This window comes from Mirounga leonina, unplaced genomic scaffold (assembly GCF_011800145.1).
Source record: "Mirounga leonina isolate KUSES-001 unplaced genomic scaffold, KU_Mleo_1.0 Mir_197, whole genome shotgun sequence".
NCBI classification, from domain to species: domain Eukaryota; kingdom Metazoa; phylum Chordata; class Mammalia; order Carnivora; family Phocidae; genus Mirounga; species Mirounga leonina.
In genome coordinates, this window is record NW_023270494.1 from 3,779,151 (window position 1) to 3,801,093 (window position 21,943).

Genomic DNA, 21,943 nt, shown 5'->3' on the forward strand with positions numbered 1-21,943 from the left:
TTTGCCCTGGAGGCAGCCCTGTCCTACAAACCCACCACCCGCTGCCTCCAGCCGGGCTCCTGGTGGCCCATATAGGCCACCCACCATCCTCACTGTCCCCTACATCCCGCACCCATCTCCTACCTGGTCCACAAGGCCCAGCCCAGTAACCAAGAGGTGACAGCGGCAATGGAGGTGAGGCTGCCAGCCAGCGTCACGATGGCCCCCTGGGGCGGCTGTCCTGCGAGGGAGGGCGGTGGTTGAGCTGGCCCCCCTTCTCAGCACCCTTCCCTGCTCTTGGCCAAGGCGAGGCGGAGCTCTTCCACCTCCCACTGCTGCCCGTCTGGGAACCAAGGGGCCCTCTCACCGGGGGGCACCAGCTTGAAGGGGCTGGACTGGACACTGAGGTCATTTTCAGCCTGGCACTGGAGCCAGGTGGACGTGTTGGGAAGGGCGAAGGAGAAGTCGGCAGGCTGCCCATAGCTCGGTCTCTGCTGCATGTGGACGGACCCGTCCTTCCCCACCAGGCGGTAGGTGATGGGTGGGCTGCCTGAGGACACCCGGCAGGAAATCTCTACCCTGGGGCCGGATCCTCTGTCCAGCAAGGTGAAGGTAGCCTGCAGCTGGGACACGGGCTCTGGTAGGGTGGAAGAGGTTAGCACAGGCGTGGCTCGGTGACTTTCACACCCTCTCCCAAGCAAATTCCCTTGTTATAAAATGCCTACTGAGCCTGGAGGCCTAACTGTTATTGCTCCCGCCTCCAAGCAGCCTTCCGGATTACCCCCTCCATCTTGTGTCTGAGCTTCTATTCTACTTGCAGTGTGTACTACACAATTTCACATTTGGTATATTCTGGGTTGTCAGACTTACCAAATAAAAATACATACAGGATGCCCAGTTAAATTTTAATTTCAGGTAAATAATGACTATGTCCTGTGCAAAATTTATCTGGCAACCCTGTTTATATTCTTTCAGTCTTGGCTCTTTTACTAGAATAGTTCCTTCAGAATAAGAACTGTCACTTACAAGATTCTAGATTCTAGAATCCCCCGGGGCCTTCAGCCTAATGCTGTAAATAGCCTTACGGATGAGTAACAACCACCGCCCCTTGTGCCAAACTGACCACCTACTAGAAGCTTCCGCTGAATCCTTCCTGCCCTCCAGGGGTAGGAACTATTATTATTTTTGTTTTGCAGATGAAGCAACCAGGCCCACAGAGGTTGAGTGACTTGCCCAAGACCCACAGCCTCTAAGTGTGGAGACTTGAACCCTGACCATAGGGCTCCAGACCCCGGGCCCTCCTTCACTAGGCTGGCTCCTCTCAGGGGCGGAGTCAGGGGGCCAAGGGCCCACCACTGGCCTGGGCAACATCCTCCAGCTCCCCTCCCCCCAACCACACCCCGTGCCTCCCACCAGGAAGGACACCTGAGTTAAGATCAGAGAAGAAGTGGGAAGAAGACAGGTTTTGGAGCTGGGGCGACATTCTTAATCACCAAGGCTTTATATAGGCCAGGAACCACAAACCCCACCCTCCAGTTGTAGTGAAGATTCAACTAGATAAAGCACAAAAAATGCCTACTTTATCAGAATGAGGCCAGAGCTCAACTGATGGGACCCAGGCCTGGGTCACTTCTGTCCACCCCAAAGGCCCCTGCCAGGAGATGGTGCCCTGGATCCCAGCCAGGAGCTACACTGTTCTGGGTGCAGGCCTAAGGGACCCAGAGTGGCCTTGGAGGTGAGCAACCTGTCCTGTCCCCAGCCTCCTGCCTTCTAGCCCAGACCCTGCCCCACCTCCAGCCCCCAGGGTGCACTCACTGGTCCACAGCTCCCAGTACATCTGCAGCTTGGTGCTGGCTGAATGCTCGCCCCAGGGGGAGACCGCCTTGCAGGAGTAAGTGAGCAGGTCTGGCCTGGACTTGAGCGTGATGTTGATGCTGAAGGAGGCCAGGTCTCTGGTCTTCACCACCTTCTTGGCGACCTCGGTGCCCTGACTCCCCCAGAGGGAGTAGGTGATGGGCGGGGGTGCCTGGGGTGAGTGGCACGTTATGGCCACCCTGCGGCCTCTGGGGAAAACCTCCAGGACTTTGTAGGCAATGAAGGTCTCAGGGGTGACTTCTGGCAGGTGAAAGGGTCCAAGGGGGAAGAAGGAAACCAATATTGATCAAGCACCTTAAGAAAATGCCGGTTTTGCAGTTCCTCAAAAAGTTAAAAAATTATCATATGACCTAGCAAATCCCACTTCTAGATCTCTACCAAAAGAGTGGAAAACAGGGACTGTAATGGCTACGTGTGCGCCCAGGCTCACAGCAGCACTATTCACGCTAGCCGGCAGGTGGAAGGAAGTAGCCCATGCGTCCGTCGTGGATGAATGGGTAAGTCAACCCTGGCCTGGCCACATGATGGAATAGTCCTCACCCATAAAAAGCAATGAAGTTCTGATCCATGCTTAGCACGGACGAGCCTTAGAAACATCACGTCGAGGGAGGTAAGTCAGACACAGAAGGTGAACTATCTTTGATTCCATTCACATGAAACGTCCCGAATAGGAAAATCCCGAAACAGAAAGCAGATTGCCGGTTGACAGGAGCTGGGGGAGGGGCAGATGGGGAGTGACTGCTTGTGGGTCGGGGCTTTCCTTTTGGGGTGATGAAAGGTTTTGGAACTAGATAGGGTGATGGTTGCACAACACTGTGAATGCACTAAACGCTACTGAATCGTCACTTTAAAATGGTTAATTTTGTGTTATGTGAATTTCACCCCAATTTTGAAAAGGAAGGAAGGAAAGCAAGAAGGAAGGCAGTAAGGGAGGCAGGACTCCTGGATAAAAGTCTATCTCTGGGGTTTAGATTCTTTTTGCCCAGAATATTTTCCTACAAAAATAAAATGAAATTAGGATATGAGTAGGAAGCACGGAGAAGTTTGGGACACAGGTCAGGAGAGCCGACACTGAATTCAACTTCTAGATTCAATGAGCTGGTCGACTGTAAGTGGCAGGGGAGAGGTGCTGGAGTCCTTCTTGCACATCACCATAGGCAGGAAGGTGGCCCAAGGCAGGAGACCAGAAATCTACTGTTTGTTGGCTGAACGACTCCCTTCCACAAGAAGGCAGTTACCTGGTTGCATGCTGAACTGGTATCAGAGGCCTCCTCTCAGTGCCAGACCCAGCAGGGGACCTGGGATGCAGGGGAGCTGGCCAGGCCCCGGAGAGGTCAACATCTGGTTTAAAGGGACAGTCGGAAGGAGAGGGTAGAGGGTAGGACCCAGATCAACAGGGTTGAGCTGAGCCAGAGAGAAAGAGGCCATTTGGGAAAGCAGGATTTCCAGAGAGCAGGGAGGCCCTCAAAGGAGACTGGATGCTTCCAGCACCTGGGGGATGCAGGACCAGATGCTGGAGCACCTGGGGGACGCAGGGCCGGACCCACTCTCCAGCAGCACCCTGCATTCTTCCATCAACACTGCCTCTCTGCTTGGAAGTAACTAACTGCTCTGTTTTGCAGGTGGATCCTGGAGTTGATTTGATGCAGAAGACGTTTCTAAGAGCTTCTCTTGCAGCCCATACTGAATTCTTCCAGACAGAGGTTGGGTGGGAACAAAGCTGCCCCTCAACGGGGGTTTGGAAGGGAGGCTGCATTGTGGGCAACATTCTGTGCCTGTTCAAGGAGAGTGTGTGGGGGCAGCGCTTGGGGGGCGTAGAGGAAAGGGTTGATGAAATCGAAATACCATGTGCCTCATGCATCACCCTTGCCCTGCTGGGTGGGCACACTGGCTCTGGAAACCACACTGCCATCAGAAAACTGCTCACGGAGCAGAGAACTGGAAACAACTAGAAAGTGCTTCCTTCAGAGACATTTCCTAGGAATCCTAAAGGTTCTGACCACTAAGCATATTTCTTTCTAGACCAGTGGTTCTTGGCCAGGGGTGGTTTTGGTTTTGCTTCCAAGGGACCTTTGTGTCTGGAAGCATTTTTGGTTGCCATGAATGGGGGGTGCTCCTGGTATCTAGTAGGTAGAGGCCAGGGATGTCACTAAAATATCCAATAACGCACAGGACAGCCCCATAACGGAATCGTCCAGTTCCGATGTCAAAAGTGTCGAGGTTGAGAAACCATGGTCTTGACAACCACCAGCAGCCTTCCAGAATCAGATTTCTAGCCCTGCCCAGGGCTGCACACACACCAACAAATGTTTTCTCATCTGTTCCTCTTTCTCAACGGCATGAGAACCCCCATAGTTTAGTACTTTTTTTTTTTTTTCCCCAAACAGGCTTTCACACCAAGTCTTGGATTTGAAGTAAATAAAGCCCTACGGAGCGTCCAGTGTGGTCTCTGGGGCGCTATTTTGCACACTGCCAACAGTAATTTTGTGGGTGCAACCTGGGGCCAAAGGGCCAGCTCCTCACTGCCCAGATGCTCTTGGGGCCCGAATCTCCCTCCACAGGGGAAATGGGGGCTCAGGGTGTTCAGTGTGATGACATTTTTCTTCACTCCCTTCATAGAGGGAAATGACTAATAAAAGTTAAAAGAAAAAGCTGGGTTGCTTTGGTTTCCATTTTGAGGGCCAATAATAGAAGCTTGATTTACATAAACTCACAGACCAGAGTCACTTCTGACTGCACTAGGCCGCAGGGCATTCACTTTATATTCTAACAAGACTGGTGTGGTCTTTGTTGATCGTTTAGTTTATGCATTTAACCCAGCAATAACGAGAGGGCTGGCATTCAATTAAAAATTCATCATGTGCATTAGAGCATTGGAGGATGGGACGGCACACTCAGTGTGATGAAGAGACAGGCCCACGCTCAGACCGGAAGCTGAGCCAAGCTGGGCTGGGCTGAGTGGGTGGCCACGCAGAGCCTCCTTCTGTTGCTAAGGAGAGAAGGAAGCCCCTTGGGGTGAATGCGGGGACCTCGGAGCTGCCGCCCCAAGGCTCAGAGGCCCTTCAGGATCGCCCCCGCCTGTCTCCAGGCTTGTGTCTGTGATAACTAGAGGCTTAGAGATCTGAGTCCCAACCCTAGAGATCCAATGTATTAGACCTAAGGGGGGGTGGGGGTTGTTCCGGGATCTGATTTTGAACAAGCAGCCCACGTGTTGAGGGTTGAATTATGTCTTCCAAAAAAGATATGGTCAAGCCCTATCGCCCGGGTCCTGTGAATGGGGCCTTATTTGGAAATAGGGTCTTTACAGATGCACTCTGGGGATCCATGGTGGATTAGCGTGGCCCTACTAAGAGGAGAGACAGAGACGCACACGCACGCAGGGAGAGGCCACATGAAGAGGTAGGCAGAGGTTGGAGGGATGCTGTCACCAGCCATGAACTCCAAGGACTGCCAGGAGCCACCGGAAGCCAGGAGAGAGGAGACCTGGGTCAGCTTCTCCCTGCCGACACCCCCATCTCGGACCTCTAGCCTCCAAAACTAGGAGAGAATGACTTGTTGTTATTGTAAACCCCCCAGTGTGTGGTAATTCCTTACGGCAGTCCCAGGAAGTTACGACAGCACCCCCTCCAAGGGGTTCTTCTGAACATCGCTGAGAAACCACACAGGTTTTAGGAATACATGGAGGACAATCCGTCAAGGTTCCTTTGCTCGCTCTCAGGGGGACGATCTAGTTTGAAACCGTGCTTCATCCAGATATCCCCCCTCTGAGTGAGAACACTCTTGTGCGTTCATGGCAGCCCCACAGGATGCCCCAGGCCCCCAGGTCATCCTCCCTGCCCTGCCCCACCTCTTAGGAGGCTCTGCACATCCACCATCACCCCACCACCTCCCCAACCTTTCCGACCCTGGCATCCTCCCGTGGAGCCCTCAGGAACGTAGGCTCAGTTGGCACTCCGACACCTCACCGACGCCTATGGGAACCAGCCTCCCCCGCACCCAGGGCAGGCCCTACCCTGCGGTTGTCTCAGATGATAGGGTCCCCACAGCCTCCCCAGCACTGACCTGGGAGGACAGGGGTGGATATCCTCTTGGCATTTCTGGACTATTCTCCCTCCTCCCTCCCTAAACACCAGGCTTGAACCTCATGTCTTCAGATGTATTCTACCCTGCTCCCCCGGGGTTAGTTACCTAGAAACACGCATCATTCCTTGAAGATTCCTGCCCCCCGTTCCCACCACTCTCAATACCACACCGGCCACAATGCCTGGGGATTTCGAAATACATAGAGATCGTCTTTCCAACACCCTGGCCCTTCAGTTCCTCAACTTCCCATCTCTTGTGCCCCACTTCTTGCCCCCACGGGAGTGTTTAGCTGCATAATATTCCATGGTAAGGCTGCACTTTATTTGGTCACTCCTTCGAGTTGCTCAGGCCAAAAACTTTGGGATCATCTTCTCTGGCTCTGTCTTTCCCATCCCATCCTCCCAGCACACGCTGCTGGCCTGACCTTCAGGATATATCTTGATCACTTCTCCCGGGGGCTCTGGCTATCACCCAATCTCTCCTCTGGATCCCAGGAACAGCCTGATGGCTCCCTGGGATTCTACCCATGGTCCCCATCCTCCGTCTCTTCTCAACACAGCAGCCTTGAAGGGCAAACCAGACCTTGGCTTCCATGAAAACCCCACCCCCTGTAGCGACGTCCACCGAGCACTCCCTACTCAACCCTCCTCCCCATCGAGCTCTCCCCTCCCCACTGCTTCCTGCAGTCAGCATTCAGGCCTCCCAGGCTTTACTGGCTCCTTTGTGTCCCTGCTTGGGTGTCCCCTTCTCAGTGACAATCTCCCAACACATGCTGACCCTCCCCATCCCCCTGTGTTCCCTTCCATTCCTCCCTGCTTGCTTCTCTCTAGGACTTACTGGGTTCCAACACACTGTGGAAGGCGCTTATTGTCCCTATCATCTGTCATCTGTCTCCCCACCCCCGTGGCCCCGCCGGAATGTAAGCTATGGGAAGGTGGGGATCTTTGTTTTTTTCTGCACCCTGTGGATCCATCTTGGGGCCTAGAACAGTGCCAGGCACCAAACAGGTGCTCCTACAGTCTCTGTTGAACGAATGAATGATTTCCCAGCTGGCCTCTCCGGAGTTTAGTTAGCAAGGCTTGTTGGGCAAGAGTCTGAGCAGAAGTCAGGGGCGGAGGGGGGCCCACCAGCCCTGGCCAGGTGCTTCTCGAAACGGGAACGCAAATGTCTGCCGCCTCCAGCCGCTCTCTTTTTAGCAGAAACACCAGGACTGACGTGTTTGTTTTTAAAGCAAATGAGGAAATGATAATTTTGCTTGTGCCGCATTCAAGCGAGACCCACCCTTCAGTGGAATAGAGACAGATGCCAGCTCTGTGACCCGGTGGCTCCGGCGAGGTGATGGTGGAGACAAGTCAGGGGGGAACACCACCCCGCAGCCTGGTGGAGAGGAGGAGGTAACCCACCACCCTGACCTTAAGGGTCACAGGGCTAGAAATGGGGGTGGGACTGTGGTAGGGGGAGAGCTGGAGAAGGGGGGGAGGAGGCAGGCATGGAGGAGGGACCAGGAGCGTCCCCTCCCCCTGGCTCTGTACCACCCCCTGGTGGAGAAGGGGCCCCGCGCCCTCCAGCTGCCTCTGAGAGTAAGCCAGACTCCGTTTGCAGGACCTCTGGGGAAGCCTGGACTTCCTCGGCCCTAGTGCCCCGCCGGGTGCCCCCAGCCCTCACTGGAATCACACCCACCCGGCAGATCTGCTCCAGATTGGGCACCCGGGGTAGACTGACTGGGATGTACCTGCCCAGGGACACGCTCTCGGCTCCCCTTCCTCCCCCCTCCGGAGCCCAGCTGGAAGCCAGCTCTCTCCTTGCCCCAAGTCCCCTGAAGGTCCCCCACTGGCCTGCCCTCCTGCTCCTCTCCATGCCCTCAAGGGCCCTGCAGGGGTTGAGGCCAAGTTCCAGAATTGTCCATCTGTCCACCACCAGACACCCGCACACCATCAGCAACCTCCGCCAGCCACGGCACCCACCACGGCACCCACCACGGCACCCGCCGTCTCCCTCAAGCGTGCTGGGCTACTCACCTACCTCCTGCTGCGCGGAGAAGCTGCTGGTGCCTGGAAGCGGGGGAGGGTGTGAAGGGAGTAAGCAGGGAGCCCAGGGTGGAGGGGAGGCCGGAGACCACCCAGAGAGCCTCCTGCCAAGGACAGAAGGGAGGCCTAGGACTCAACAAGTGTCTCCGCTCGCAGAAGCTCTTTTGAGACCACAACATTCAGCATCATCAGCCGTTTTGTGGCTGAGTAAATAGTGGGCCCAGCACAGTGAAGCAATCACTGGGCCACATTGTGCAGTAAGGGGCTGGTCTCAAGCCCACATCTCTCCCTCTCTGTCCTCGTGCTTCTGGAAGTGTCTGTGCCTCCAGGTCCCTCTCCTATGCTCCCTGGCATCCCTGCACCCTCAGCCTGCTTCCCCAAGGCCCTGGCGGTGGTCCCTCCTGCCCCCAGCGATGTCCCCATTAGCTCACCCAGCATGGCCAAGCAGAACAGCAGAAGGAGACTCATGCCTCTGCTGGGGTAAGGGCCCTCTGCTCAGGCTTGCAAGAGCTCCCTCAGCAGGGCCACCTCCACTCTGGGGCCCCTGGGATGCTCCTAGGGTGGGTGCCTGCAGCAGGGAGATAACCCGGAGGCCACGGTGCCCCATGGCCTCGGCAACCAGGGCTGGGCTCAGAACAGCTAGGCCCCCACACCCTCTGGGGGGATTAGGAGGCCCCTGGGCCTTGGGGCCAACCAGGGCTTACACTCAGCCACCACTGCTGAGCTGTAGTGGGTTTGTTTGGGAGGAAGATGCCCGCGTCCTAAGCCCTGGAAAATGTATGTTACCTGGCAAGGGAGTGTTAAGGTTGCTGATCTTCTGATTTTGAGAAAGGATCCTTATTCTGGACTATTGGGATGGGCCTGTTATCACAAGGGTCCTTCCCAACCCCCCAGGGGAGTCTGACATACACGCAGGAGACCTGCGGGGCTGGACCTGTTAGAGAAGCAGGCAGGAGAGGCCACCTCTGCCCATCTCACACTGGTTCATTAGTGACCACCTATTGGGCACCTGCTGGGTGGCTGGCACTGGGCTCGGCCCCCAAATCAAAGCTCAGACCAGATGAGGCCCCCGGTCACCCCAGGAGCGTGATACAGGGGGGAAGCTCAGAGAGGGGAGGGGTTTTTCCTCATGCCCATGGATAGGGGTCATTCCCCAGGATCTGAACCCAATTCCAGCTAGAGCAGAAGGAGCCCAGCCCACATCACGTATGGTGGCATGGCCTTTTCAGCAGTCTCCAGCAGAGCTCACTGGATCTGGGGAGAAGGAAGGGTGGAGGGAGCCAGGAAGCTCTGAGAACACTAAAGCCAGACCTGGGCGGGACCCCTCAGGGCTGGGGGCTCAGGGCAGCCTGGAGCCCAGAGAGAATGGAAGGAGCCGGTGAGGTGTGGGCCAGGACCCAGCCAGCCCCACAGCTGACCCCTGGCACCTGCCTGCCCCAGGCAGCTGGGCTCCTCCCAAGCCAAGCCCAAGGCTGCTGGACAGGGTCACTTAGCTTGTGCAGAAAACGCCCATTTGGGCTGCCTTCCTCAGGGAAGATGGCCCACCCCCAGGGATCCATTTGCTTCCATTGGGGGCTGTTCTCTCCTGCAGAGCTCCACGGGTGGACTACACACCCACCCCCTGCACAGCCCAGGAATGAGCACCTGACCCAAGGAAGGCACAAACAGCCTTGCCCTCGGGTACCCTTGGACCTCCTCAGGGAAAGCCGCGGAGGCCCGAGAGGTCTGGGCATGGTGGGAAGCTGGTCTAGCAGATGACCTGCCCACCTGGGAGCAGTAGCAGGGATGATAGGGAGCGGGGAATGGGGCAGCCAGAGCCTGGGGGCTGATGTCCCAGAGCTCACCTGGGGACTAGATTCGTCAGTTGCCTTGGTGGTCCTCCGTCTGCCCTGCAGGCAAGAATCAGCATCTGTCACTTGCCACCCTGAGTCCTGACTCACGCCCTGGGGGTGTGCCCTATGGACCCACCTGCCTCTGTGCATGTGGGGAGCGAGCATTCTCTCTTAGTTTCGTAGACAAATTCTCTTCCAAACAGTCTGTCCTCGCTCTGCTGAAGTGGTTGGGGGAAGGAACTGAAGGAACTGAGGATGGAAGAGGGACAAAGAAATCGTCTAGCCTGCTCCAATCCGTCTCCAAACACTTGTGGTTTTTTTCCTCCATGTTGTGCTCAGGGGATGAAGTTTGAGCTCAGGCGGCTCCTGAGAAGCCTCCTCCTTCCATCAGTGTATTTGCAGAGCAGGTCAGAGGAGAGCGTGGTGGGCCGACTCGAGAGACATTTCCCCTAGGCTTTCATGGGGGATGCCCGCCCCAGCGACCACCTGTGTGCCATCAGACTGGAGTGTTTGCAGAGGAGGCTGGTTCTCCTCTGCATGTAGGACAGGACTCATGAGGACCCAGGTCACCTAGATTGTATGAGGTTGGGGCCATAAGAAAGCCTCAGTGCCTCAAGGCACGGGTCAGGACACTTGATAAGTAATTGCTCATTTAATCCTCACAGCCACTCAGAGGAGGGTGGTGTCAGCCCCACGTTTCAGCCAAGCAAACAGGCCCAGAGTTTGATTTCCCCAAGCCTCCCCAAGCTTGTCTTCTCCCGGTGTTGCACTCGGCTGGTTCTCAGTGAATGTCTGCCGAAGGCATGAGAAGGCGACCGGAAAAGGGCCTTGGTGTCCAGTGCAGCCTTCTACTGCTTGGGCACCATCGGCAGGCCCCTGGGGGCTCATTACAAGACAGCGCTGGGCCTCACCCTAACAGTTTCTGTGTCAGGAGCCCCCGGGGGGTGGGGGCCGCTGAGAATCCGCATTCCTGCCAAGCTGCCTGCTGATGCTACGGCTGCAGGTCGGGGCCACACGTTGGCCCTAAGCCGCTTGCTAACAGTATGTGTCACTTTCACCAGGGACGGGCGGTGGCCCTCGGCTGATTGAGCTCATGCACTTGTTGACAGACTGACAGGTCATGTGACACTGGGTGAGTGAGAGAGGACAGCCACGGGGGGGCGGGACCAGCCAAGCCTTCAAGGCCCCCGTGAAGGCCTGAGGGCTTGAGGCCCAGCTGCTCCCAGGCTGGGAATCCTGCCAGGCGCCAGGCCCCTGGTGGAAGGAGGGGCTTTGCGAGCATGTCGTGGGGTTTCTCCTGGCCCTCCCTCCCGACAGTTCTTTAGGCCAGCGTTCTCAGCCCTGGCTGCCGGGGAGAGTCACCTGGCAGCTTTAGAGAGTCCCAATGCCTGGCTGCTGGCTGCACCTGGGCCAAGCATGTCAGCAGCCTTGGCACAGGGCCAGTCCTCTAAGGCTGAGAGCCACTGCAGAGGCAGGGGCCCCGAGGCCCTGGGCTGCATCCCCGCCCGCTGGCTCCACCCCCTTCCCAGGCCGACACTTGGTGTGTGTCTCAGTGCGGGTCTGTACATGCCCAGCAGCCTCCCAGGGCGCCTTCTTACCCACCACTCTTAAAGGCTGGCTGAACATGGCGGCGGGGGTGAGGGTGCACAGGGAGGGCTGGCGACAGGCCTGCAGAAGGTGTGGCCAAGGGGCCTCTGACCCGGGTTCCTGAGGGGGCCCACTTTGTTGATGTGGGGTCCTGGGCTGGAACGGACCGTGAGGCATCCTGCCAGGGAGAGGCTGGCCCTGGACCCTCTGTTCCTCGGACTCAAGGAAGCCCTGGAAGGTCCCGGGTCAGGGTCAGGAACGCGCCGTGCTGGAGCCGAGTTCAAGTGTCAGGTCTGTTGCTAGCCGACTCAAGCATTGCTTGTGGGGCTCACTGGTCTCACAGTGGAGAAGGGGAAGCAGGAGGCTGTGGGGCCCCCCCGTGCCCTCAGAGCACAGCAAGCCCCCAGCGCAGGTTTGCTCAACCGTGGCCAGGCCTTGCCCTTCCCGCAGATGTTGCAGTGGTGCTCCCCACAGTGGGAGCACTTCTGAACACCGCTCCCCCCACCCCCCCGTGGATGTGTATTTATGAATTGCATTCAGGGGTTACTCTACTCATATATTATGTATATTATAAAACATTCAACAAAAACAGAAACTTTACAGGACTGAGGTAAAAATATAAATACAACTTCCCATATTTTCTTCCTGCTGCCCCTGGGCTCTCCCCCGTCCTGCTGGAGGGCCCACTGAGAGCGACGGTCACCAGGGGCAGGAGCTTGGGGCCCGGGGCACTCTGGTGCGGGGGAGGTAGATCGGGCCCTGGGGAGGCTCCGGGAGGAAGCCGGGGTGGGTGCTACAGCTCTGAGCCGCTGGGGAAGCGGAATCTAGGGGCGGGGACCGGGGCACCGCCTGGCCTGGCGGGATCCTCGAGACAAGGTCCCGGCCTGGCGACCCTGGGGCCCGGGGAGCCGGGGCACGGGAATCCAGGGCAGAAGGACCGCGGGCGCGAAGCTCTGGAGTGAGGGGACTCGGGCCCCACAGAACCGCCGGAGCCCGGCTCCGGTAGCAGCCGCGACAGGTCCTCCACCAGGTGCCACTTCTCCTGGACTTGCTGTGGGGACGGGGTGGGGAGCGAGCGACCGGTTACGAGCGGCGCCTCCTCCCAAGAGCCGGCCGCAGCTCCGCGGTCCGCCGTTCCGGGTCCCCTGCCAGGCCCCCGCCCGAGGCCCCGCCCAGCACAAGCCGCGCCCCCAACCAGAGGCCACGCCCCGCCACGAGGCCCCGCCCCGCCACGGTTCCGCCTCCAGCCGGCCCTCAGGTCCCGCCCCAGCCAAGCCAAAGACCACGCCCCTCCCTCAAGAGTCCCGCCCCCAGAATAGGCCACGCCCCGTCAGGGTTCCGCCCCGCCCGGTCCGAGACCACGCCCCCACCAGGGGCCTGCCCACGCCCGCCACCTAGAGCCGGAGTTCGAATGTCAGGTCTGCTGCTAGTTGATGCGGGTGATGCTCCCGCTGTAGCATCCTATCAACTACACACCGTGTCCCAAGCCTAAGGCCATACTCCCGTCACGTGGCTCCCAGCCTGAGGCCACACTCCAGGGCGAGGTCTGGCCCCTCCCCAGCCCAGCGGACACTCACCCACACCAGCTGCTTCCGGAGCCCCTGGATGGCCCTCGCATTGGCCTGGGACTGGGAGACGCAAACCGTCAGGACAAGGCTGTGGACAGACAGGGATCCAAGGTCAGTCATCCCTGGATGGCAGGCGCCTCCCCCTCCTTTCTCTCTCCCCACCTCAGTTTCTTCGAAATGCCTCCTGGGGTTCTTCTCTCTGCAGACCCCTTTATCTCTCCTCTCCTTGCTCCGCGGGCAGCCCCTCTCCTCCCCAGGACAGGTTTTCAGTGTGTCTGCAGGAGGCACTGTGTTTCCCCCTTGATCATATATAGTACCTACTTTACAGGTGACATGCTGAGGGCGCTACCCAGGGCTACCTGTCTTTGGGCCCATGCCCCGTCCTCTGGGACCCTGCCTCCTGCCTGTCCTTGTCTGGCCCCCATGAGATCCCATGAGACTGCCTGGGGGTGCCCATCGAAGGAAGGACCCCCTCCCAGGTGTGCCCTCCCTTGGCCCATGCTGCCCTGAGAGGCACCTGAGCAGGATGAGGAAGGGGAAGCTGAAGGCATGGGAGCCGAGGTAGTGGAGGACGCGCTGGCCAGGGGGCGAGAGCCGGAGGGCCACCAGCTCTGGGACCACCTGCCAGGGGGCCGAGTAGTTGGTGAAGAGGCCACAGTCCCAGGAGGAGTGGATGCTGGGTAGAGACAGCCAGAGTGGGGCTGGTGTCAGGGCCCCAGGTGAGGAGCTCCCTGCCCACCAGCTGCAGGCGCCTCTGCGGCCCTCACCTGCTGACCACATAGCCCAGGGGCATGACGGCCAGGAGCAGGCCCAGGATGAGCACCAGCTGGAAGAAGAAGGTGGAGCTGGAGGCGCGGAATCGCCGAGGAGAGGCCTTGGAGTTCCTCGTGAGGGTGTACTGGGGGCAAACGGCACATGGGGGTCGTTAGCCAGTTCGCAGATGCCAAGGAGCCCGAGGTCCAGGGAAGTGACGCTGAGGGGGCGGGCAGAAGCAGGACGTGAGACCTGCCTGGCTGATGGGGACGCCACGTGCCCACGCAGGTGCACTGGGCCCCTCCCAGCCCGTGAGCGCTCACCTTCTTGATGTAGAAGGTGAGGAAGATGAAGACGCTGTTGAGCAGGGGCAGCAGGGGGCAGTAGAAGAGGCCCATCCAGGTGATGGTCTGCCCCGCCACAATGTCCAGGACATTCTTGGGCACCAGGAATTCTTCCCGGTCCAGCCAGGCCCAGAACGGGCCCGAGAACCGCTCCACCAGCAGCCTGGGGGCGGGGAGTGTGCCGGCACCCACATCAGTCACGACCACTGACCACCCCACACTCACTCACACAGAGACACGTGGGAAGAACTGCTCACCCTTGGCCGTGGCCAGCGGCCACCCCCAGACAAGCCCCGTTTTCCCCACTGTGGGGGGGCCCCATGTCTCACCTCCTAGGCAGGCTGACAAAGAAGGCAAAGGCCACCGTGAGAAGGAAGTTGAAGATGCTCAGCTTGTACAGCTCTTCCCCGACCGCGTTCTCCCAGCACTGGAGCGGGGGGGGGGGGGGGGAACACCTGTCACCCCAGTCCCCAGCTGCCCCTTACCCACCCACTGGGGGCCTCTGTGGTGTAGGAGCCTGGCCTGGACCTGATATGATTGCTAAGTTAGAACCCGGGCCTCCGGGGTGAGATCTGAGCAGGGAAACCCCACAGCCAGCGCATCGTGTGCTGTGAACGGCGCCCCCTGGAGGTTTGCTGCTCTCGCGCAAAGGTGAGACTGGAGAGGGACAGGAGGGACAGGCTTTGATGGAGCCACCAGCCACCTGGTAATCACAGGCGTTGTAGCCGTAGGACACACAGCTGGTCTTGTTCGTGCCAAGGCACAGCACGGTCTGGCCCAGAGAGAAGGAGAACATTCCCAGGCTGGCCAGCTTCAGCACGACGCACCTGGGGGGCGGGGCGGTGTCAGGGGGAGGGGCTCAGGTGCACGGGCGCATTCCAGCCACGGTACATGTGTGGCCGAGCTCTCTCTGAGATCATGTCTCTTCTGGGTCCAGCCCCCTCTAAATCCAGAGCCCAGCCTCCTTCCAACCTGCTCTGTCCGTGGCAATCTTTCCCAAAGTGTGTTCCCCAGAATCTTGGTCTCCAGATGATTCACGAGAGAAGGGTTCTGTTTTTTAAATCAGTTTGGCGAACACTGTGGAGTCCAGCTACCCTCCCCCACCCACTCAGTTTGGAGTTTCGCAGGCACATATGGGCCTTTCATATTCTCATAGCAGGGGAGATCTTTCCTCTCCCGCCTATTAACGCCCTAGCCCACTCACACCTTCTCATGTGTCACACACATGAGCATCACCACTAAATAATGCAGCACTGGACCACACAGGTAGGATGGCTTACCCCCAAACTGTCACATGCCCATTATATCTAAGTGTGGACTTTCAGTGATGACAGGCAACAGAAGTCTGCCTGGGAACGGTGGGTCTTCTGTTGAGGGAGCCTGGGAGGCAAAGTGGTGGGAGGGCGTTGATTTTTTAAATCTTTCATCCTTTGGAGCATTTTGAACTTTTTACCATGTGCATGTGTTACTACCTGCTCCCAAAATAAAGCTTCAAACCACAGTCAACCTTGCAGGAAAGCTGAATGGACTCCAACAGCTTCTGCACTAGGGAAGCAGAAGGGAAGGCAGACAGCCAAGTGGGGGGGGGGGGCGTGGCAGACAGAAAAGCAGAGCTGGGGTTCACGGGGGCAGGGGAGCTCAGAGAGGGGCTTCGGGTCCAAGGCAGGATCCTGGTCCTGAGAGGGGCAGAGCAGAGCATGGGGCTGGAGGAGGGCTTGCACGTGAACACACATCCAGCAGGCATAGTGAGCTTGCCTTTGGCTGAGGCATTGACCCCTAAGAGCCTCAGTTTCCTCATCTGTCAAATGGGGCTGAGGATGGTCCCCACTTCACAGGTCATGTGAAGGTTGTCAAGGGCTGTAAACCCTTGGGGCGTATGGGAGCTGGGTGCCTGCCATACTCCTGGTTTCCCTGTGTGCGGAGCTGGCTCCCAACCCCCTCTGGCTGTTTTGTCACTGGCCCCTCTGAATGGCTGGTGCGTGGCGCGGGCTGCTGGCTGGCTTTGGATGGAAGGTACCGGAAAACCTGAGATGGTGTTTTCTGGAAGTTCCTGCATGCCCTCCCTTGCTCAGGCGCCCTGGTACCTGGTAATGGCCCAGATGGACAGCAGGACACAGCACCCTCCTTACCTGACCCTCCACATGCTGTCCCACCCGTCACCCCCTATGGTGGCACTCACCAGATGAGGGCGAGGTTGACCTCCGTGTTGGGAGGGTAGTTCTCCAGCTGGATGAGGAAAACAAAGAGCAGGGGCCCCAGAAAGTTGACCAGGGCGATGATCCCAGGGGGCAGGTACTGGAGCAGCACAAACAGGGACTCCTGTAGGGGAAAAGCAGGTAAGGGGGTACCCAGGAGCTGGAGGGCCCCCAGCAGTACCCTCATGCCCTATAGCCCCCTCAAGTGTCCCCCTGGTGCAGGCCTGCCATCAGGAAGCCCACGGACTATTCCAGAGGCAGCATGGTGGTTGGGGGATATCACAGGTAGAGGCGGTCTGGCCGGTCATGACCTTAGGCAAATTGCGTCAACCTCTCTGAGCCTCAGCTTGCTCATCTGCCAAGTGGGACCATCCTGTCTCCTGCCAGAGTTCTGGCCAGGATTAAATGAATGCATGTCCATGGCCTGGCACCTCTTTGTTGTCCTGCGAGTACTTGGTGGCCCAGAAGATGGCACTGATGGCTCCAGCCACCAGGAGCCCGATGAGGACATTGACCCGCAGGTAGGTGAGCAGGTGGCAGGCCCTCTGGGTCCGGGTCTCCTGCTGCATCAGCAGCAGCCGACGCCTTTCCTCCAGCTCCACCTGTCACGGGGGTGGGGACACAGACGCTCAGGGCCGGCCCTGGCCGGCAGGGTGCTGCGTGGAGGGGGGGTAGGGGGTGGTCAGGTCCAGGTCAGTGTTCATGGGGAGACAGGCTGCCAGGATCCAGGCAAGGCTGGTGTGACCCTGGGGCAGGTGCGCGCACACTCCCAAACCACACCCACTCACACGCATAGTCACACATGCTCGTCCACGCATCCACGTGCACACACCGGACCCTCGCACACACCTTGAACTCGTTGCTGATCTCATGCTTCTTGATGGTGGCTGCTTCCTGTCCCCGGATACAGAAGTCCCAGGAGGAGAACACTTTGACACTGACGGGCGACTTGTAGTCTTGGCCCAGAAACAGCCTCTGTGGCAGCCCCTTCACCATCCTGGAGGGAGCAGGAGGTCGGGGCCCATGGGGGAGGGGCCTCCGCCTTGGCTCCGGTCTGGGGTGGGAAGCCCCTGATGGCCCCGGGTGCAGGCTTGGGTCAGGAGTGGGGGTACAGGGGCGGTGTCCCTGAGCCCTGCAGCTGGGGACACACCGCCCAGGCCCTGAAACCACCGATGAGCCTGCCTGAACAGAGGCCAGGGCCCTCCTGCTACTTTGGGGGTGCCATGCCAAGGGAGGGGTGACCAGGCGCCCCGCTCTCACCGCTGCAGAATCCCAGAGAAGCAGAGCAGCAGGCAGGCCAGGGGGCTCAGGAGGTAGGCCAGGCGGATGCTGTACGCCGAGCTGCTCTCGGGTCCCGCCCGGTAGGCGCCATAGAAGAGGTAGGTGTTGGTGAAGGCCTGGGGATGTGGACGATGATAACCGGGTCATGCGGGCTGTGTGCTAAGTGCTTCCCATGTCTTCACTCTCTAACTCTCACAGAATCCTCATCAGGGAGGGAGGGAGAGCATCCCCCTGTCACAGTCCCAGAGCAGTTAGCAACTTGCCCAAGGCCGCACAGCTTTGAGGAAGAGACAGGACTGGAATACAGGAGTTTGCATGGCAACCACTCAGTGGCTTCCAGAGATGAGGGTGGGGTGGTGCTTATCCCACAGGCCCTGACACTTTTCCCCTCTGACCTTTGCACCCCCACCCCAGCTGGGTCCTGAGGGCCATGCACAGATGACCATGGCCCTGGGCTGTGCATACTGGCCTCAACCTCTCTCTGACCCCATCACTGTCCCTGCCAGCCCATTTATGTAAAACTGTTCCCCTCAAAGCCAAAATGTCTTTGGAGGGATGGGGGTCCTCTGAGACTGCGGTCCCCTGGGGCCAGGTCTCTAGGTCCTCCAGCCCTCCTGGTGCAGAGCCAAGACGGAGCCCACTTACCCTGCCGGTTAAAACATTCCAAAGTTGATTGTGGAATCTGGGAACACCAGTCTGGGGCTGGAGGCTACCAGGGCACTGGAGGGCTGTCGGGAGGGAGAGGGGACCAGTAGGGAAGGGACCCCAAGGCATTGGTGAGGCTCTGTCCCTATCTACTCCATAGCACCCCCCCCCCATCCTGGGGCGGTCTGAGCAGGGCCCTGAAGAGGTGTCAGGCATGCACAAGGCACGGTCAGGGAGAGTACCCGGGGTGGACCCAAGCAGGACGATGCCCAGGATTGGGACACAGAGGGTCAGGGCTGTCCCAACATTCTGAGCCCTGGACCAGCCCCTCAGGGCCTCAGGGTGCAGGTGCGCGCTCCGGGACTTTATTCCCTTGGTGGGCTGGGCACTCACCGAAGTTAAGGGAGGGGCCTGTGTCGGGGGGGCGGAGCCAGACCAGGGGCAGCAGGACGAAGCCGGCAGTGAGAAGCAGGGTCAGAAGGTTGAGCAGCAGCAGGAAGCGAAGGAAGGTGAAGTAGGACTGGATTCCGGTGCCAAAGAGGCCTATGAGGAGAGCAGCAGGTCCTTCAGAGCCGCACCAGCCAGGAGCGCAGCTGAGAATCCGAGGGCGACCAACCTAGCAGGGTGGGGGTGACCAGGCCTGCCTGGACCTCGGATCAACGGCCGAGTCCGGGAGGCTCCCCAGCAGTACCTCTGAGAGCCACCAGGGGGTGCTGTCATCTGCCTAGTTTTGCGCCCCGGCTCTGGGCCAAACGGGGGCGTGAAAGGATGGGGGGCGTTGTTTGGTGGGGGGGGGTTGTTTGGTGGGGGCGGAAGGGACAATGGCAAGCGGGATGGTGGCCTCGGGTCTCTAAACCGGACATTGAGACTCCAGAGAGGGGAGGGGGGAGGTGGGGGTGCGGGTCCTACCCCCTATCTCGTAGAGAGCCCCTTCCCAGAGCCCAAAGCCCCGGGCCAGCCGCTGCGCCGCCTCCCCTAGGCGCCGTCCCGCAATCTGCCGCCTGCTCCGCCATCGCTGCCAGCAAGAGGTCTTCACCCCCTCGGGCTCCCGCAGCTGCCTGGGATGGGGTGGTGACGGGGGCGGCCTTGAGTCACCCACTGTGCCCACCAGGCCAGGCAGAGCAATGCCAAGGGCCAGAGGAGCCTTCCCACTGCGGGTGACTTCCACCCCATCCAACAGGTGCATCCTGTCGGTGCTCCACCCACCCCCACCATCTGGCCCCCACCGTGCCCGCCCTGGGGAACCCACCGGATGAGGCGCTTGTCCACCATGGCATAGGGCAGCTCCCGCACCAGGGCCTGGGAGGACCACAGCCGCTCCAACTCCTGCTCCCATAGCTCCTCGGCCCCTGGCTCAGGTTCTGGCGCCACGAGGGCCTGGCCGGACGGCACTGACCCCTGCCTCAGCATCTCTGCCATGGGGTTGGGGTTGGGGGCGCTGGGCTACAATCCCCCACCTCCTAGAAGGGACGTGGGGGTGCCTGCTGGGTGAGCTTCAGGCTCTTGGCCCTGGCACAGCCAGAGATGAAGAGAGAGAATTCAGTTGGAGCAGATCTGGACTGGGTCCCCGTCCACATCTCAAAGCAACACACTGCCAGAGGCCTCAGTTTCCCTGTTTGTCAATGGGGAGAAAGGTCCAAAGGGCATGGAAAGATGGGACTGTCCCAGACAAAGACAAAGCCAGGTGTGGCCACAGATAAGTGCGATGGGGTCCAAAGCTGCTGCACCCCAGTCACACCTGCTGCCTGTGGCCAAAGGCCTTCGGGGTCACCCCTCGGCAAGACAATTCCAGCTCTTCTCCCCTTGCTACTTCTCCCAGTGGGAACAGGCCCCTGTCCCAAACCCTGACAGTTCCTAGAATCCATATCCTGCGGGATTTGGATGTGCTGGGACCCCCTTGCGCCCGCTACCTGGGGTCCAGCCCCCAGGACTGGGTCTGCCCCGCCCCCCGGGGAACCGCAGATGAGGAGGCGTGGCTACAGCCCCCAGACTTGGGGAGGGGACCCTAGCGCGGCGGCCATAACCCCCATCCCTCAGCAGCCCCACCCCCTCGGTTCTCTCTTTCACCCCCTCGTGCTCTGCCTCTTCCCCCCACTCTGCACCCAGCTCACCTGGGGACAAGGGACCAAGTCCCCGGAGGAGCCCCCTCGTTGGACCGGCTCCCGCCGCGTCGGGCGGGACTGTGAGGGAGCCGGGGGAGGGGTCACATGACAGGAACCCCAGCTCTCCCGCCATCTCCTCCCCCCTGCACTTCTCGCCCCCACCTCGACAGCTTCCTTCGCTTTCACTGGGGCCCCCACTTCCTGCGGCGGTCGGGGCAGGCGGGCAGGTGGGGCCCGCGGGGTCGGGGTCGTCCAGGGGGTAGGAGGTGGGGGTGGGGGGTGTCCCGCCCGTCCCTCCCCGCCGCTCCTGCGTGCTCGGTCCCTTTACGCCTGGGGAGCCCGAGCTGGGGCCTGGCCGCTTATCTGCCCGTGGCAGATTGTCCTCGGGGGAGAGCGAGATAGTGACAGAATGGGTGGGCCCCATCACTTCGGGCTGCTCAGTTTCCAGAAGCCTTTGGCGTTAATCCTCAGCTTCCCGCCTGGGTCACTGGCACTTCAGGGACATAGAGTCTGGCCTACAGTAAGGGCTCAGGAATCCGTGCCATTCGTTCCTGCTAGGCAAGATGTTTCAGAGCCATCTTGGCCGTTTCTCTCTCCTGGGATCCCCTTTCCTCCTTGCTCCCTCTCCACCTCCTTCAGGGCCCAGTCCATCCAGCTGAGTTCTGGTAGCTTCTCTGCATCCCTGCCTGGATCCCCTCATTTTCCAAGCCCCTCCTTTATGCCAGGCTCCAAGCTGGGTGCTGGTGCCCAACACACAGTGGGCTCAGAGAGTGGGGGCAGGGTGAACAGACCAGCAAAAGAATATGTCAACAGGAAGTGGCAAGGGCTCCAACAGGGTTCAATCCAGGAAGGCTTCCCACAGGAGGTGACCTGCAAGTTGGGCCAGGGTCATGCGAGTACCACATGGCTGGAGCAGGGTGTGCAGGGAGGGGCATCAGTGTGGGGAGAGGCAAGGGCTGGGCAGGCCCCGTCTTCATGCGGAGGTGCCTTGTGCCAAGATCCAGCCCGAAGTAACCCATCTGAGGACCCCACAGACAGCTGCAAAAAAAGCCCCAACGCTGACCCCTCCAACTTGGTCCAACTTCAGGTCTGCAGACCCCTTTACCGCTTGCATTACATCTTTTCATTTGGGAATCCTGGCTTTGCCCACCTGTTCTCCCCTCCAGGAGGGCTCTCTCCTTCCTTTCTGCCCTCCACCCTGCCTGCCTCTCAAGGCTTCCCCCCATGTGGACGGCCCCCCCCCCCCCCCGCACTGTCCAAATCCCACCCATTCTCATTCCAATCTCTGGGAGCCTCCCCTCTGACCTGCCAGGCTTTCTCAAAGCCAGGTTTCTCATGGAGCTCCGGGGTGGACCAGACTCAAGCCCTGGCAGAGGACACCCCAAGGGGCTGATGAACGTCACCACCTGTTTGCTCATCTGTGAAGCAGGGAGTAGGTGTCCACCTCCCTGGCTTATGGGAGTAACTAAGAAACCAGCAGAGGGGACAGTCACAGTGTCAGGCTTCCCTGGGGCTTGCCCCTCCTCCCCACCTAGCACACAGGAAGTGCGCCAGAACTGTGGTCTGACCGGTGACAGAAACCACGCCCGGACCAGAGGGGGGTGATAACCCGGGTCCTGAGCCTGCTTGGGAAGTCGTTCGTCAGCAGGAGGTTGTGTGGAGGAAAGGGTTA

The 21,943-nt window shown here is 59.4% G+C and overlaps 2 protein-coding genes across 4 annotated transcripts; both read right to left on the reverse strand.

The window, feature by feature from the left end:
- Positions 1 to 119: 119 nt before the first annotated feature.
- CUNH17orf99 (chromosome unknown C17orf99 homolog) lies at positions 120 to 3,102 on the reverse strand. Its single transcript, XM_035026348.1, has 4 exons — positions 3,093 to 3,102; positions 1,795 to 2,094; positions 347 to 616; positions 120 to 220 (listed from the first exon to the last, which is right to left on the reverse strand). Exons 1-4 carry the CDS (start codon positions 3,100 to 3,102, stop codon positions 120 to 122), a joined length of 681 nt encoding a protein of 226 aa, XP_034882239.1.
- Positions 3,103 to 11,959: 8,857 nt separating this feature from the next.
- TMC8 (transmembrane channel like 8) lies at positions 11,960 to 21,780 on the reverse strand. 3 transcript variants are annotated; one of them, XM_035026390.1, is made up of 16 exons: positions 21,577 to 21,780; positions 19,419 to 19,678; positions 19,079 to 19,227; positions 18,563 to 18,712; positions 18,170 to 18,252; positions 17,504 to 17,640; positions 17,093 to 17,240; positions 16,675 to 16,845; positions 16,228 to 16,367; positions 14,752 to 14,875; positions 14,378 to 14,475; positions 14,028 to 14,211; positions 13,719 to 13,849; positions 13,469 to 13,627; positions 12,961 to 13,039; positions 11,960 to 12,434 (listed from the first exon to the last, which is right to left on the reverse strand). In XM_035026390.1, the coding sequence occupies exons 2-16, from the start codon at positions 19,586 to 19,588 to the stop codon at positions 12,177 to 12,179; spliced, it is 2,181 nt and encodes a 726-aa protein (XP_034882281.1). In that variant the 5' UTR covers positions 19,589 to 19,678; positions 21,577 to 21,780; the 3' UTR covers positions 11,960 to 12,176. The 3 variants fall into 3 exon arrangements, with proteins under 3 accessions (XP_034882281.1, XP_034882279.1, XP_034882278.1); XM_035026388.1 differs by lacking the exon at positions 21,577 to 21,780 and adding an exon at positions 20,281 to 20,446; XM_035026387.1 differs by lacking the exon at positions 21,577 to 21,780 and having other exon boundaries at positions 19,419 to 20,019.
- Positions 21,781 to 21,943: the final 163 nt, after the last annotated feature.

Coding starts and splice junctions, on each gene's coding strand:
- CUNH17orf99 (XM_035026348.1), bottom strand. Junction 617..1,794: donor GTACTGGGAGCTGTGGACCA/GTGAGTGCACCC, acceptor CCACCCTACCAG/AGCCCGTGTCCCAGCTGCAG. Junction 221..346: donor CTTCAAGCTGGTGCCCCCCG/GTGAGAGGGCCC, acceptor CCTCCCTCGCAG/GACAGCCGCCCCAGGGGGCC.
- TMC8 (XM_035026390.1), bottom strand. CDS start 19,588: ATGGCAGAGATGCTGAGGCAGGGGTCAGTGCCGTCCGGCCAGGCCCTC. Junction 19,228..19,418: donor GTGGACAAGCGCCTCATCCG/GTGGGTTCCCCA, acceptor ACCCCATCCCAG/GCAGCTGCGGGAGCCCGAGG. Junction 13,628..13,718: donor CTGGGCTATGTGGTCAGCAG/GTGAGGGCCGCA, acceptor GTCTCTACCCAG/CATCCACTCCTCCTGGGACT.